The sequence below is a fragment of the Homalodisca vitripennis genome, chromosome X (genome assembly GCF_021130785.1).
Source record: "Homalodisca vitripennis isolate AUS2020 chromosome X, UT_GWSS_2.1, whole genome shotgun sequence".
NCBI classification, from domain to species: Eukaryota; Metazoa; Arthropoda; class Insecta; order Hemiptera; family Cicadellidae; genus Homalodisca; species Homalodisca vitripennis.
Window position 1 is genome coordinate 80,639,577 of NC_060215.1, and position 13,845 is coordinate 80,653,421.

General features: G+C 34.8%; 1 protein-coding gene across 2 annotated transcripts in view; it reads right to left on the reverse strand.

The window, feature by feature from the left end:
• LOC124369250 (adenomatous polyposis coli protein-like) overlaps positions 1–13,845 on the reverse strand; it is a 182,286-nt gene that overhangs the window by 62,049 nt on the left and 106,392 nt on the right. For both annotated transcript variants that reach the window (XM_046827142.1, XM_046827143.1), the window contains 6 exons: positions 8,378–8,486; positions 8,038–8,149; positions 7,299–7,402; positions 3,700–3,818; positions 2,996–3,138; positions 2,143–2,284 (listed from right to left, as the gene is read on the reverse strand). In XM_046827142.1, the coding sequence (XP_046683098.1) occupies positions 2,143–2,284; positions 2,996–3,138; positions 3,700–3,818; positions 7,299–7,402; positions 8,038–8,149; positions 8,378–8,486 (729 nt within the window). The remainder of the gene's footprint in view (positions 1–2,142; positions 2,285–2,995; positions 3,139–3,699; positions 3,819–7,298; positions 7,403–8,037; positions 8,150–8,377; positions 8,487–13,845) is intronic.

Sequence of the window (13,845 nt, forward strand, 5' to 3'; positions counted from 1 at the left end):
CCAGACAGTGAATAAGGAGTATTATCTTGAGGTCCTAAGGTGGGTACGAGATGCAGTGCGAAGGAAACAACCTGAACTGTGGACAAGCCGTGACTGGATCCTGAACCACGACAACGTGCCAGCTCATTCCTCAAATCTTACTCAGCATTTTTTGGTCAAACTTGACATCAACCAACTACGACAGCCTCCCTACAGTCCTGACATAACTCCTTGTGACTTCTGATTATTTCCGAAATTAAAAATTCCTTTGAAAGGAAAAAGATTTGACGATGTTGAACAAATAAAACAAAACGTGACGAAGGACCTGTTAGCCATTCCGCAAAATGAATTTAAGGAGTGTTTCCGGAAGTGGGAGGAGCGTTGGAATAAGGTAGTGGCTTGTGGAGGGGAGTACTTTGAAGGGGACTAGATTGCCATTGCCGCCGAGTAACGTCAGTTCATGCCAGACGTCAAGGTCGGATACTTTTTGGACACACCTCGTATTTACTACATCAGGCAAACATTCTTGAGATGTTTATAAAATTTTTAAAGGTTAGAAGTGTAAGAACCTTGGACAAAGACTGACATAATTAATGGCTTAAAGGTAGATATTGTTTGGGCAAACACACATATAGGTACCTCATTAAGGTGAAGCTGATACAGACTAAAATGGTATCTTTAGGTTTTTTATAATGCTGAGACAATTCACTGTAATAACAAACGAACATAAAAGGTTAAAAAAAAACAATCATTTAAATTATTTTGCATGTTATTACAATGTGTATGAGCAATAGAGCATTGTATGTAGGATATGATTTAACACTGGCCAATTGCAAGATTTATCAACATCAAAATATACTTTGCTTTTTAACAAAAAGAATTTACATTAAATTTGTACACAGTAGTTGGTTTTGCTCAACCAGCATACTGAGAAAACCCTGACTGCCTCACCACATGCATTTTGGACTATTTTTTTAATAACTACTCACTTGGCTTTAAAATTGTTATGGAACTCATAGTGAAATCTTCTGGATTGTTTTATTAACAGATAAATGATTACTCACCTTAACCATCCTCATTTTTAGGGTCTTGGAGACCAGTTTCGATTTATATTAAATCATTTTCAGTTACATGGGTATATAGGATAACTTATGTTACTTGTCTATCACCCGTTTTGGATCGTTGGATTTCCCATTCAGCCTGTGACTGAAGATGACTTCATTTAAAATCAAAATCGGTTCCACAACACTACAAATAAAGACTGATGAAGGTCAGTAATGATTCATAAATTTATGGAAATTGCAGTATTTATGACAATTAGAAATTAAACAATGTTTACTAAATAATTTGTTTTTGTGCTTATATACTTCATCATAGTGTTTTTACTTTTTGATTATTTGGCATTTTTTATTTATTATTATTTTAAACTGATTTTTAAAGAATTACAGAAATAAATTATTGGATTAGCCATGATTTTAGTTGAGTACTGAGAGTGTGAACTGGCGTTAGGTGCATGCTGGTTTTCACAGTTTAAGGCCCACCAGTGAAGAGTTGTTACTTAAAGATCACTGCTTCACATTTAGGGGGTTTTCTTAGTTTATGAGTTTCATTACAAATATAAATATGCAAAGACAGTGAAACTAATTTGATTGTGTATCAGTATTTACAAAAACAATGGTAACAATTTATCAATAAACTGTTTGTAGCTTAAATTTTTGTTTTTGTTGATTTTGAGTGGTTAGGAGGCTTCCAAGGTAGTTTGATGCAAAACTCAATATAAATTGCTTATAGAACCACTGCTGGAAATCAAAGAATACGAAACAGGAAAGGAAGATATAACGAAAGGAAAAATGAACATTTTACTCATAAATATGACGTCAAGTGGAGCAAACAGGCTCTTAGTTATGGAACAGGTGTTAGCTCTGATGCTTTTCAGAGCCAAGACACCTTAGTGACTCAATTAAGAGAGCACAAACTCTCTTTCCTGATCCTATGGTTTGTTTCTGTTCAGCCAGACTTTCACTAAGAGTGCTAGGCACCCAATGTTTTTCTCAAGATAGAAAGAATTCTAGTTATGTAATCCAGCTAAGCATAACAAAATTTCTGTGGTTTGTCTGAACAAGATTTCTGTGGTTTGTCTGAGCAAAATTTACATGTGCCTACCTCAGAATCAGGAATGTGAACAGGCTTGGCAGGACTTGCAGCTGGTGTCTTCACCGGTATTCCAGTACTGCGGGGGATGCCACTGGGGCGTTGAGTGGGTACACAACGTACCACAGGAGTAGCCTTTCCTACTACACTCCTCCTAGAATAATATCCTCTGTTGAGCAAACCGAAATTGTGTAGGTTTTAGAAATGAAAACTAATATCACTGACTGAGGATAAACATGACAAACACACATTTACAATTAATATTGACAGACAAACAATTGATATCTTATAAATGTATGTATATAACAGTTAAAATAAAATAAATAATTAATAAATTAAAAATGAATTTATTAAGTAGTCTAGATCAATACTTTGTTAAATTATCAAGAGATATTAAATGTTATGTATGTCAATGAAATTTAAGTAGATTACTTCAGCGAAGTATAAAACCTGGAATGCATTCTTACTTCGTAGACTTATACAGCAAGTGCCATGAGTACCACATAAGTTTTCTGGTTCACGCAACTAAAATTTGGAGTGGCCATGCTATGATAAGCCATCTTCAGTCAATGTTTAGTTTTAGGTCATGTGATCGGCCTGAGCATGCAAACAAAGCTGAATGCATCTATATCCTAGCACAGTCACTCGAGCCATTCCTTAAATAATAGAAGATAAAGTCGAATACTTTTTGAACAAACTTTATACTGTAGATGCTGATCTACAAATTTCTTAATCTTAATCACTTAATACTAAACGAATGCAATTGATGATTAATAATGACAGTTATCCCATCATTGATATCAATAATTTATGCTCCCAAGTAGAGCCATGTTAATTCATCATGACCTAGACAAATAGTATGTACCTGTTACTATGCTGCATGCCGATGTTGATGCATGCAGCTAACATATCTTCATCCTCCTCCTCATCTACTGGGGCCAGCTCATTTGTTGGATCACATGGAGCTTGTTTCAGGAGCTGTAGTTCACTCTTGCTCACTGGTTCCATCTTAACACCAACAATGTAATTATTCAACTTCAAATATGACTAATGTGGAGTAAATCAGACAGAAACTGAGGTAGATATTTACCAGAGATATTCAGGAAGTTACACATATTTTTATCAAGAATTTTGACTAGTACTAGTATCATGTCTTTACAATTTAATGGTATGGTAATTTTACTATTTTGCTCAACGAAACAAAAAGTTATTAAAATGGTTGCTGTCATTAACAAATCATATTAATATGGATGAATGCATTAATTGTTTTGGACAAACAATTTTAAAATAGATTAAATTCATTGTAAATTTTGTACAGTTTATAGTAAGGACACTATGCACAAAGTGCCACTACGATGTTGCCATTTTATGTGGATGAGACAATGTTCAGGATCAAGGACAAAGTGATCAGCCAACCACTACAACTTCCACTTTTTTCTTTGGTAGTTATCAGTGATATTTTTTCTTGAAAAGATAAATGAAATAATTCTAGAAAATATAAAACCAATAGAGCTTCATTTAAAATATGAAAAAAAACTAGTAATTAGTAGCATTTTCTTTTTAACTAACCGGTTGTTCATCTTCAAAGGTCAAGTCACTGAGGCTGGTTGCAGTGGAGAATTGTACAGGAGTGCTCTCTTCCTTAAAGACAGAGACTCTCTCTTCAAACACACTCACTGGCTTGACAACTGAAACATAGCAGGACATCACATCAACTGCTACTATTGCTCTTCGGAAGATCTAGTTTAAAGTGGTTAAAACCGAGATTAGCTGTGATACGCACTTAATCTACTAGAAGTTCTTGCAAAGAACACAACAAAATTGGCTATGGATATATATATATATATATATGTTTTTGGCTTAGAGTTTTGTAGGCCTACGCCTAGCCATATACATATATAGATATATATATATATATATATATATGTATATATATGGCTAGGCGTAGGCCTACAAAACTCTAAGCCAAAAACACACCCGATACCTAGGCTTTCAGAAACTGTAGATAGTACCCAAGCTATAGCTACATTAAATGTTCAATGTATGAAAACCAAACTAAATGTTCTGTCATTATTTATTGAGGACTTAGATCCTAATGTTTTATGTGTTACCGAGTACTGGCTGCGGGAATGTGAGTGTGAGCTATACAATAGACTCTGTAATTTAACGTTGGCTAGCGTGTACTGCCGCCAAGCCTGCAAACATGGAGGTTCTGCAGTGTATGTACACTCCTTAGTTAACTACAAATAAATAAATGTTCTACAATTCTGTGAAGAATTAACCCTGGAATTGGCGGCAGTGGAGCTCTTGGATAGCTCTGTTATCGTGATGTCGGTGTACCGTTCTCCGGATGGAAATTTCAATGACTTCTTAGAACGACTGGAGGACTGTTTGAGTTATCTCTCTCTCTTAGAAAAAAGAAGATTGTGGTCTGCGGAGATTTCAACATAGATCTGGAAACCCCATCCACTGACTGAGGAAAGACGCTTCACAAACTTACAAATTAGCCAAGGTCTATTTGTGGAAAATAGGCTCCCTACCAGAGGTCACTCTTGCCTAAAAGTTCTAAAAAGCCTAAAGTTGTCAGTTCTTCGAGTCCAGACTCCTTTAACAACTTTTTTGTCGACACTGTAGAGGAAACTGTGTCAAGCACACCAGCTGGAGTACAGGACCCGTTAAATTTTAGAACTATAAATGCCGAGCATGGCCAGGGCCCTTGCCTCAGCCAATGGAAAGAGGTGACCCCATCAGAGGTGGTCAAAATTGTTAAAAACTTCAAAGCATCAAGTAGCCCTGACATCTACGGAGTGTCATGCAAGGTATTAAAGGCGGTGATTGATACTGTGGCGGTTCCTCTGTATACAGCTATAAACAGCTGCCTTAGACAGGGTGTTTTTCCTGCCAAATTGAAAGTTGCACGTGCTGTGCCTATCTTTAAAAAGGGAAATGCAGAAGACATTGCAAACTACAGGCCTATCTCTGTCCTCCCGATAATGTCTAAGGTGCTAGAAACAATTCTAAAAACTCAATTGACAAATTTCTTTGAATCTCACCTTCTGTTGGGAGATCACCAACATGGCTTCAGAAGAGACCGCTCTACCACCACTGCTCTTCTGTTTTTGTCTGCTTAAATTATCGGGGCCTTTTGAGGATGGGGATTCGCTGGCCTTAACGCTATGTGATCGGAGTAAGGTCTTCGACTGTGTGCCTCATAGAATCCTACTTGATAAGATGAAGAAGTATGGAATAAAGGAAATTGCTCTACAGACCCTGGAAAACTACTTGGAAAACAGACGCCAGATAGTCTCCATCGGTGGCGCAACATCAAGCAGCAGGGAAATTATGCACGGCGTCCCACAGGGCTCCGTACTAGGACCATTGCTGTTCATCGTCCTAGTTAACGACCTCAGACTAAACGGCCAGGCATTACTTTTTGCCGACGATACCACACTGGTCTCAAGAGGAAGGTGCACGGATGAAATTCTCAGAGATGCCGAAGATCTACTGTCTGTGGCGAAAATGTGGTTTGCAGCAAAACAAGCTTAAATTAAACGAAGATAAAACCCAGGAGATCTTGTGCACTTTGAAGCGGACAAACCCGGAAGATAATGTGGAGGCTGTTAAGCTACTTGGTTTTTGGCTTGATCCTAAGCTGGATTGGAATCAGCATATAACGCAAATCTGCACAAAGCTCTCCAGGTTAGTTTTCCTTCTCTGGAAACTCAAACATGTAATTACGGAGAAATACCTTGAAATTGTGTACCATGCACTTTTTCACAGCCACCTGTCCTACGGATTGCTTCTCTGGGGACATGCCCCTATGTGTGGTGAGGTATTGCTGCTCCAGAAGAAGGCTATGCGCACCCTAACATCTGCCAAACACCTGGACCACTGTCGTCCGATCTTCAGACGACTGGGAATTTTGACAGTATATGGGCAGTACTTTTTAAACTCGTACGTAAAGAATAACCAGCAGAATTTTACTCAAAGACAAGACGTTCACAACTACAACACCAGAGGAGCAAAAGCGTTGAATATCCCGAAATGTAGACTGTCAAAGTCCCAAAAGTGTTTCTCCGTAGCAGCATTGAAACTCTTTAACAGCCTACCTGAAGAGAAAAAAGCGTTGAACAGTTTAAAGTTCAGAAGTGAAATCTACAACAAATTAATAGAAAGGCCTCTCTATTCACTCACTGAGCTGGATGCGACGCCACTCTTCTAGTCCCACCTTCCAGGATCAACCAACCAAACTGACGCAATCTATCTGGAATTCCAGTCATCGATGAAGACTTCAAGTATCAAGTAAGTATCACTTGAAATAAATTGCCTTTACCTTTAGTATGATAGCATAAAAATATCTCCAAAAGCAAACACAGAATTTAAACTTTTATACCTTCCAAAGCTTGTTTAAACTTATACAATGTAAGTTTCCTTTAGTGTAAAACTATCTTTGTTACTCAATAGATTTTACTGAGAAATTCATATTTCATTCCTCTCTCAATGTTGAATTGGCAAACATTTAAAATATGACAATTTCTTGCTGCCCATTTCCTAACTTATCTGAGACAACAGATCAGCTACCAGAGATTGTTGTTTGATTAGAACCAACTAGGAGGTATGTTAAATTTAAAAGCTGTCTCTGGAAAAAAAAGAAGTCTTTTGAGGAGTTAGTGTCAGACAAGTGCCGGTCATTGTTGGTGTCGTGTCACGAGCGGTTGCACGCTAGAGTGAAGTCGTGTCTTTCCTTGCGTGTAAATATGTAATTCTTTGTAAACTTCTCTGCACTTTCTCTTTTTCCTGATTACAGCTCCCGGATAGAATAAAACATACAAAAACACGAATATAGTGATTTTGGGGATAAATAAACAGCAGAAAACTTTCAGTCGCATATACAGTTTCTCACTTATACTATTGATGCAGGCCGTCAAAGCGAGAACATTTTATAAGTGAAACAAATATAATTAAATATAATAAGAAGGTAAATTGAGATATGCAACATGTAAATTGTGGTAAATGCAAATGTTCAACATACTAATAAAATTAAGAGAAAATTAAAGAAAAACATTTGCTGGGCAACTTTAAAGAGATTTTGCTGGTCAAGTGTATGTTAAAGATAAAGATTACCCCTCAGCCTGTCTTAGAACACATTAAAGTACTGCACACAGTACCTGGCAATGGCACTGGAGGCTTTACACAGTGAGGACTAGGAGGGACTGTCTGGGTGGGCGAGTCCGGTAACTCACTGGGTGATACCATTCCACTGGTCATGCGACTGAAACACACCACACACTTACAAATATGTTTGGTAAAGTATAGTAAGTATAGCACCATGAGTAGTCTTTTCATATCTAAAAACTATTGGGAAAAACAACAAATTTGACTGCTTTCAAGTTGAAAATGGCTTGTCCTTTATTTCTTATGCTGTAACAAAACATGATATTTTAATTTGTTTTAAAAGAAAAAGGACAATATAACTGAATATTATATTGGGATGTGCTTGCTATAATATATTTTTTTTCAGTTATACCATGTGTAATTTTGTTGTCAATGTTAAAGGTTTAATGTTATAATATTACAACTTATTATTATTACACTTGTTATTATATTAGTAACTTCAATGAAGTTACTATTATTTTAAATATTTACTATTCATATAAAATGACATATGAAACCATTTTAATTTTCACTGCCAAAATATGAGAACTGATTGACAAATACAGATCATGCCAGTATGACAATTTTTACAGCAGTCTTTCTGAATCTGGTTTGGTAGAATTCCAGAACATCCAAAATTTCTATTATTTAAAATTATTTAGAGTTGGCACAAATATCAAGTTCTAATAATAGTGCTGTGTGTGTACTGAATTATACATTACTATTATATTCCATGTAGACTCAGAGCAGTACCTGAATTCACTGACAACAGAACTTCTGTCATCTGGAGGTTCACAGCTGCTGAGTGAGCCGAGTGAGCTGCAGCGAGAAAACATGAGGGGAGTCTCAAAAGTCACTACTTTACCTATAAACAAAACATATCATGTCCATAAAACTTTTTAGAATTTTTAGAACTCAGTGTTCGAATTCAAACCAGATTAATAATCTCAAACTAACATTTAGATTTGAAAGAACTAATACATTTGCTTTTTGTTAATGTTTCAATTAACTACTAAGAGTGTGATTACTTTTAAAATGTTCTCTAAACTAGTACTATATGAACTGCACTATAAAACAAGGTGAACTTAAGTACCTTCTCTACTTTCCTCCTTGACTTGACTGGGTATAGGGACGCTGACAATGTTGTCATCATGGGTGAGTGAACCAACAGGGGACAGCCCTCCACTCTTGGCTTCCAGAGACTGCACAAACACATTGTTTCTTACTCTCATGTCCTTGCTCTAAATCAGTATATGATATTATTAATACTTAAAAGAATTATATGGATCAGGCACAATTGTAACCAAGTAATCAAGAGTCTATGAATTTGGTTTTATATACATGCTTGCATTGATACATTTAGAGATGCACTATAAACTATGGTTTTAAATATGGATAACATGAAATCAACCTAATATTGTCTCTGAATATACCAACTGATATCTGATCTATGTTACCAATTCATTCATGTTACTGAATCATTTCATCATACATAGCATTTCATCAAGTCCTAACTGCATATCAATCTAAGTCTTTGACATATTTCATACTTGCATTAGACAATTAATGAGCAATCATTAAATATTGCATTTTGTATCCACATTCATGTTGTAAAACAGTTAATGTAAAACCATTGATAACCCATAGTTTCATTTAGGTTATGTGGGTGTGTTATTTTTAACCTTTATAAGGCTAAAAGACGTACAAGGCACCCAGTAAGTTATACTTACTTTTACAGCTAACAATTGTAATAAGCATCCACAGTTAACTTGCATACGCAACCGGTGGCTATGATCAGCGGGATGCCAACTGTTTTTCAATTTGCTGGTTTATAGTTTTTCCAAATGCTATGATATTAGGCCCGTACTGCTTAGTCAAATATACAAGCTTCATAAAATTATAAATATGAATTTTTGAAAGTCTTCTTGGAATTTTGATCAAATTTGAAACATATCTTTTCTTAACTGTTGTAACTAAACTTTACAAAAAGTAAGCAATTAAAATTTGTTTTATAAAGGTAAAATATAAGTTTGGTTTCTAATATGAATGTGAAAATATAAAACAATGCTCAATATTAACACTTCGTATCTGGAGCCAGAGTAAAGCTTGAGCCTCATTCAATGCTTGGATGATGATTCAAACTTTCCAGTTATGTTTATTGATTCTTTAAGTTCATATAATTTGTTTTAACCCTTTGAAGGCCAAGCCATAAATTCATTTGTACTTCTAAACACCCCAGCCATTATATCCAGATTACTTGCCAAAAAGGCCAGCCTCAAAATGGCACTTTCGACACACTCCTACAAACACTGGTGTAACTCATCTATAAATAGTAGTATCTTAGTGATGTTTGTTTTGTTTTATTTAGTAGTATATATAAAAGCATCAAAATATATTTTTGTAACAATTAAACTTTTTTATTATTTTTTTTTTCAAAGTATTAGGATTTTTTTTTTAAATTTTTTATGTTTGATTGGTAACAACTAGAATAAAAAAAAATATTTCAAGGAAACCATTATTATTATAAGAAAGTATACATATTTTCAAACAAATATAGAAAAAATCATATGAATGTCTTCAGAAATAAAGTTTTTGGAAATATTTTTCTTGAAAACTACAACACAGCACACCATGCGAATCAACATGAAAGTTCGATATAACAAGTGTTTACCTTGTAACTCCTTGTTTGTCCATAGGCCATGTGTATTACTGTACAATGGTCACCTTATAGTTTTCTCTTGTTTACACAATTGTCTTCAAACACTTTATACATGAACATTTAAAAATGTATAGTAATAATAATTATAGTTAACAAATCTATATACACTATTTACACGATCTTTTGTGCTTCTTTATGCACATTTGTGTTTATGGAAACACTCTGCATGTACTCCTTTGGTACATTTTAAACAATGCAGTCTTGTTCTCCTTCTTTGATTTTTTGTACTGCAGACACAGCAATTTTCTTTCTTTTCAGGAATCTTATCCATTCCAAACCGACTAAGGGGCATTTGGCCATCACCTCCTCCTAAATTAGCTGGAATGTTCTTAGCAATTAGCCAGTCTTGAACAAGTGTCTCAATAACATTTATTGTGAAATTCAAACGTGACTTAGGTTTGTCTTTGCAGTTCATTTTGTATAGAATATAAGAATTCAAAATCATTCTAGACAAAATATTGAATGTGATCTTACGCCAATATTTTACGGTACGCCTCTCGTCTAGATATGAATATAACATCTGGTCCGTGGTGTCGATCCCACCCATAAATTTATTATACTGGTTGATCATGTATGGTTTTGTTTTTATTACCACTTTTGTTCCCTTACTCCTGCTTACTTGTACGTTAGCAGCTTTGCTATCAGAAGACACAAGAATCACCTGACTTTTTTGAGATGACTTCTCTCTATAAGCTAATCCTAAAATTTCCTTAATTCCTTAAAAATCTTAAAATATCTTCAAATCTATTTCTGCTGAACAATCGAGAATACCATGGTGTAACCTGAAAAGAAGAAGAGCTCCAGTACATATCTATAGAAGGTTTTTTATTCAGTCCCATATTCAAATTTGCTGCTATGAAAGTTTTCATTTCCGCAAAAGAAACTTTTTCCCATACCCTGTTCATTCCACTACTATTTATGGCATCTTGAGCATAGCGGTTGGTCTCGGTAACAAAATTTTCAATAAGGTTATTAGTGAGAAAAAGCAGCACGTACATAATGGGAGCTGAGTCTGGAGGTGGGCAATGTCTTGGACCAGGAATTTCATTGAATGAAAAATCATGGTTAGGCCTAATAGATGAATCATCATTTTCACTGACAGGAACCCATATTCTTTCTGGAGAGTAGGCTAAGTCACTATCATTAGGAGTAGCATTAGTACTACCCTTAGGCCTACCTCTAGGCCTTGGAGTATTTGTAACACTAGGGCCTAAGCTAACATTTTGCTCAGAATCAGAACTAGAACTCACATCAAAAAGTCTAGGCCTAGTTTGTAGGGGCAGACCAAATCTGGTTTGTTTGTAATGTAGACGGTCCTAAACTGGCAGGATCGAATGTAGGATCATCGTCCGTATCGTCCAAGTCACTAGTGCTGTCTTCAGAAGAAGAGAGATCGTAATTGGAAGTTTCATTACTATTAGTCCTTACATTAGCATTTTGAAGACAGGAAAACAACGTGTCCTCACTTACAGGCGATGCTTCACGACGTCTTTTGTTACTCATTGCTAAATTTAAACCAGAAAAGAAACATTACTAAACTTCACAGCAAACGTAACATAACCTCACACCACAACGTCTAAGAGCAAAACCAAGTGTACAAAGCCACAACAAACAAACAGCTGCTACCAAAGAGAACCGAACATTTTGTTTGATACGTCACTGCCTTCTGAATTGCATCTTTCTACTGAACAAAAAAAAAAGTGAAAACATTTTATAATAATTTGAAAGGATATATTTTTACGTTTCGTTTGATATTATATTACAAACTAAAAATAAAGAGGTAAGGGAATAATTTAATCAAATGAAGGGTGCCGATTTCTCGGTGCAATGCCGTTTTCGAACTGATTTTTCTATGCCGATATCTCTCGGCTCACGGCCGTTTCGGAAAAAAATCCGAGAGATAGTATATCGGCCCGTGGCCGTCAAAGGGTTAAGGATTACGTTTCAGAAAAGAAATATGCACATTTTTGTAAATTGCCAACTACTTGGACAAAAAAGCAATGTAGCTACATATGTATTTTGTGCCTACATTTTTACATAGTATTCAAGTCCATGTGATAATTTCATTTTTTAAATAACTTGTTATAAATATACATATATTTAAAAAAACCTTATACATCTCCTTTTAAAATGATACATAGTATGATATATTCATATAACTGCTGAAATAACACTAATAGCTGATAGAGTCCAGTTAAGGATCGATCAGTTAGAAACCTATTTTGAAACAAACCATTTTCTCACTTCTGCTCAGTTTGGATTTAGAAGAGGATTATCTACTATTAAGGCGGTAGAAAATCTGGTTTTCAATGTTATGGAGGGTTTTGAACACAACGAAGAAACTAGAACATTACTTTTAGACCTTAGTAAAGCTTTTGACCTTGTTCCGCATAAAGAACTTCTAGAAAAGCTTAATTTCTATGGCTTGGAGAATGTTGAATTATCTTTTATGAAATCTTATTTGGTATACAGGTCACAATTTGTAAAACTTGGAGACCAAAGATCGGACCTGAGGATGGTGACGAGGGGGTTCCACAGGGCTCTGTCCTTGGTCCCTTCCTTTTCATAATTTTTGTAAATGACTTACCTAATTTTCTTCCAGAAAAGTGCCTTCTTTATGCCGATGACACCACGCTTTATACATCTAGTCCTGATCGAGAACGTAATGAATTGGTCATTAATTATATGAAAGAGCGTTGTGATCTTTGGTTTTCATCCAATAAGCTTATCTTAAATAATGATAAAACTGAAGAAATCATCTTTAGTTTAAGTAAATCTACTCTTCATAAGACAGTTTAAACTTCTTGGAATTAATTTGGATTCTAAATTTATGTGGGACATTCATACAAAGCATTTATGTACTTGCCTTTCTAGAGTTTTATTTCTGATCCGTAAATTAAAAATGTGTACTCATTTAGATTTAGTGACCCAAGCTTTACTATGCATTTTTTCATTCACGTTTACTTTATGGTATTACTCTTTGGGGTAATTCCAGTGGAGCTCAAGAAGTTTTCATGTGGCAAACAAAAGTGGTCAGGTGTATAAAAGGTCTGGGGGATAGAGATTCATGTCGAACTATATTTCCTGAGCTTAAAATACTCACATTACCTAGTCTATTTATCTTCTACAGTCTCACCCATGTCAAGGAAAACTTAAATAGTTTTGTTTCAAGAGGTTCAATCCACTGTTACAATACCAGACGTCAAGATCTATTGGATGTAAGATATGCTAGACTGAGTAAAACCCAAAAGTCTTTTAGCTTTGTTTGTATAAAACTTTTTAATAAATTGCCCTTGAATATTAGAAATCTTCCAATTAACACTTTTAAAACAAAAATTAAAAATTGGCTGATTAATCAAGCATTTTATAGTGTAGCTGAATTTGAAAATGGGAATTTCTATTCTATAAAATTTTAATCCAAGATATTATGTAAATATGTGTTTTTTACTTTAATCTTTGTATTTATTTGTGTGTTTAATTTATTTATAGGTTTTATTCATTTATATGTTTTTAACTTGTTACACTTATTGTTATACATTTTAAAAGTAGATTTACAATATCTTATTCACTTTTGTTGACTATAGATGTATTCTATTTGACCCATATAATTTGACATGTAACCTTTAATATCTAAGATTAAGGAAGGATACACTAAGGCTTACAAGTTTGACTATGTCTATTGCAACTACTGTTGATTAATGACTATAAAAATATTTCATTTCATTTCAATATATTAAAATATTAAAACAATCTGAACCAATGATGAGACATGTATTAAGGGCCCAGGGTACAAAGTGTTAATTATAAAACATCAAACTTAAAAAAGTATATACAACCTTCTT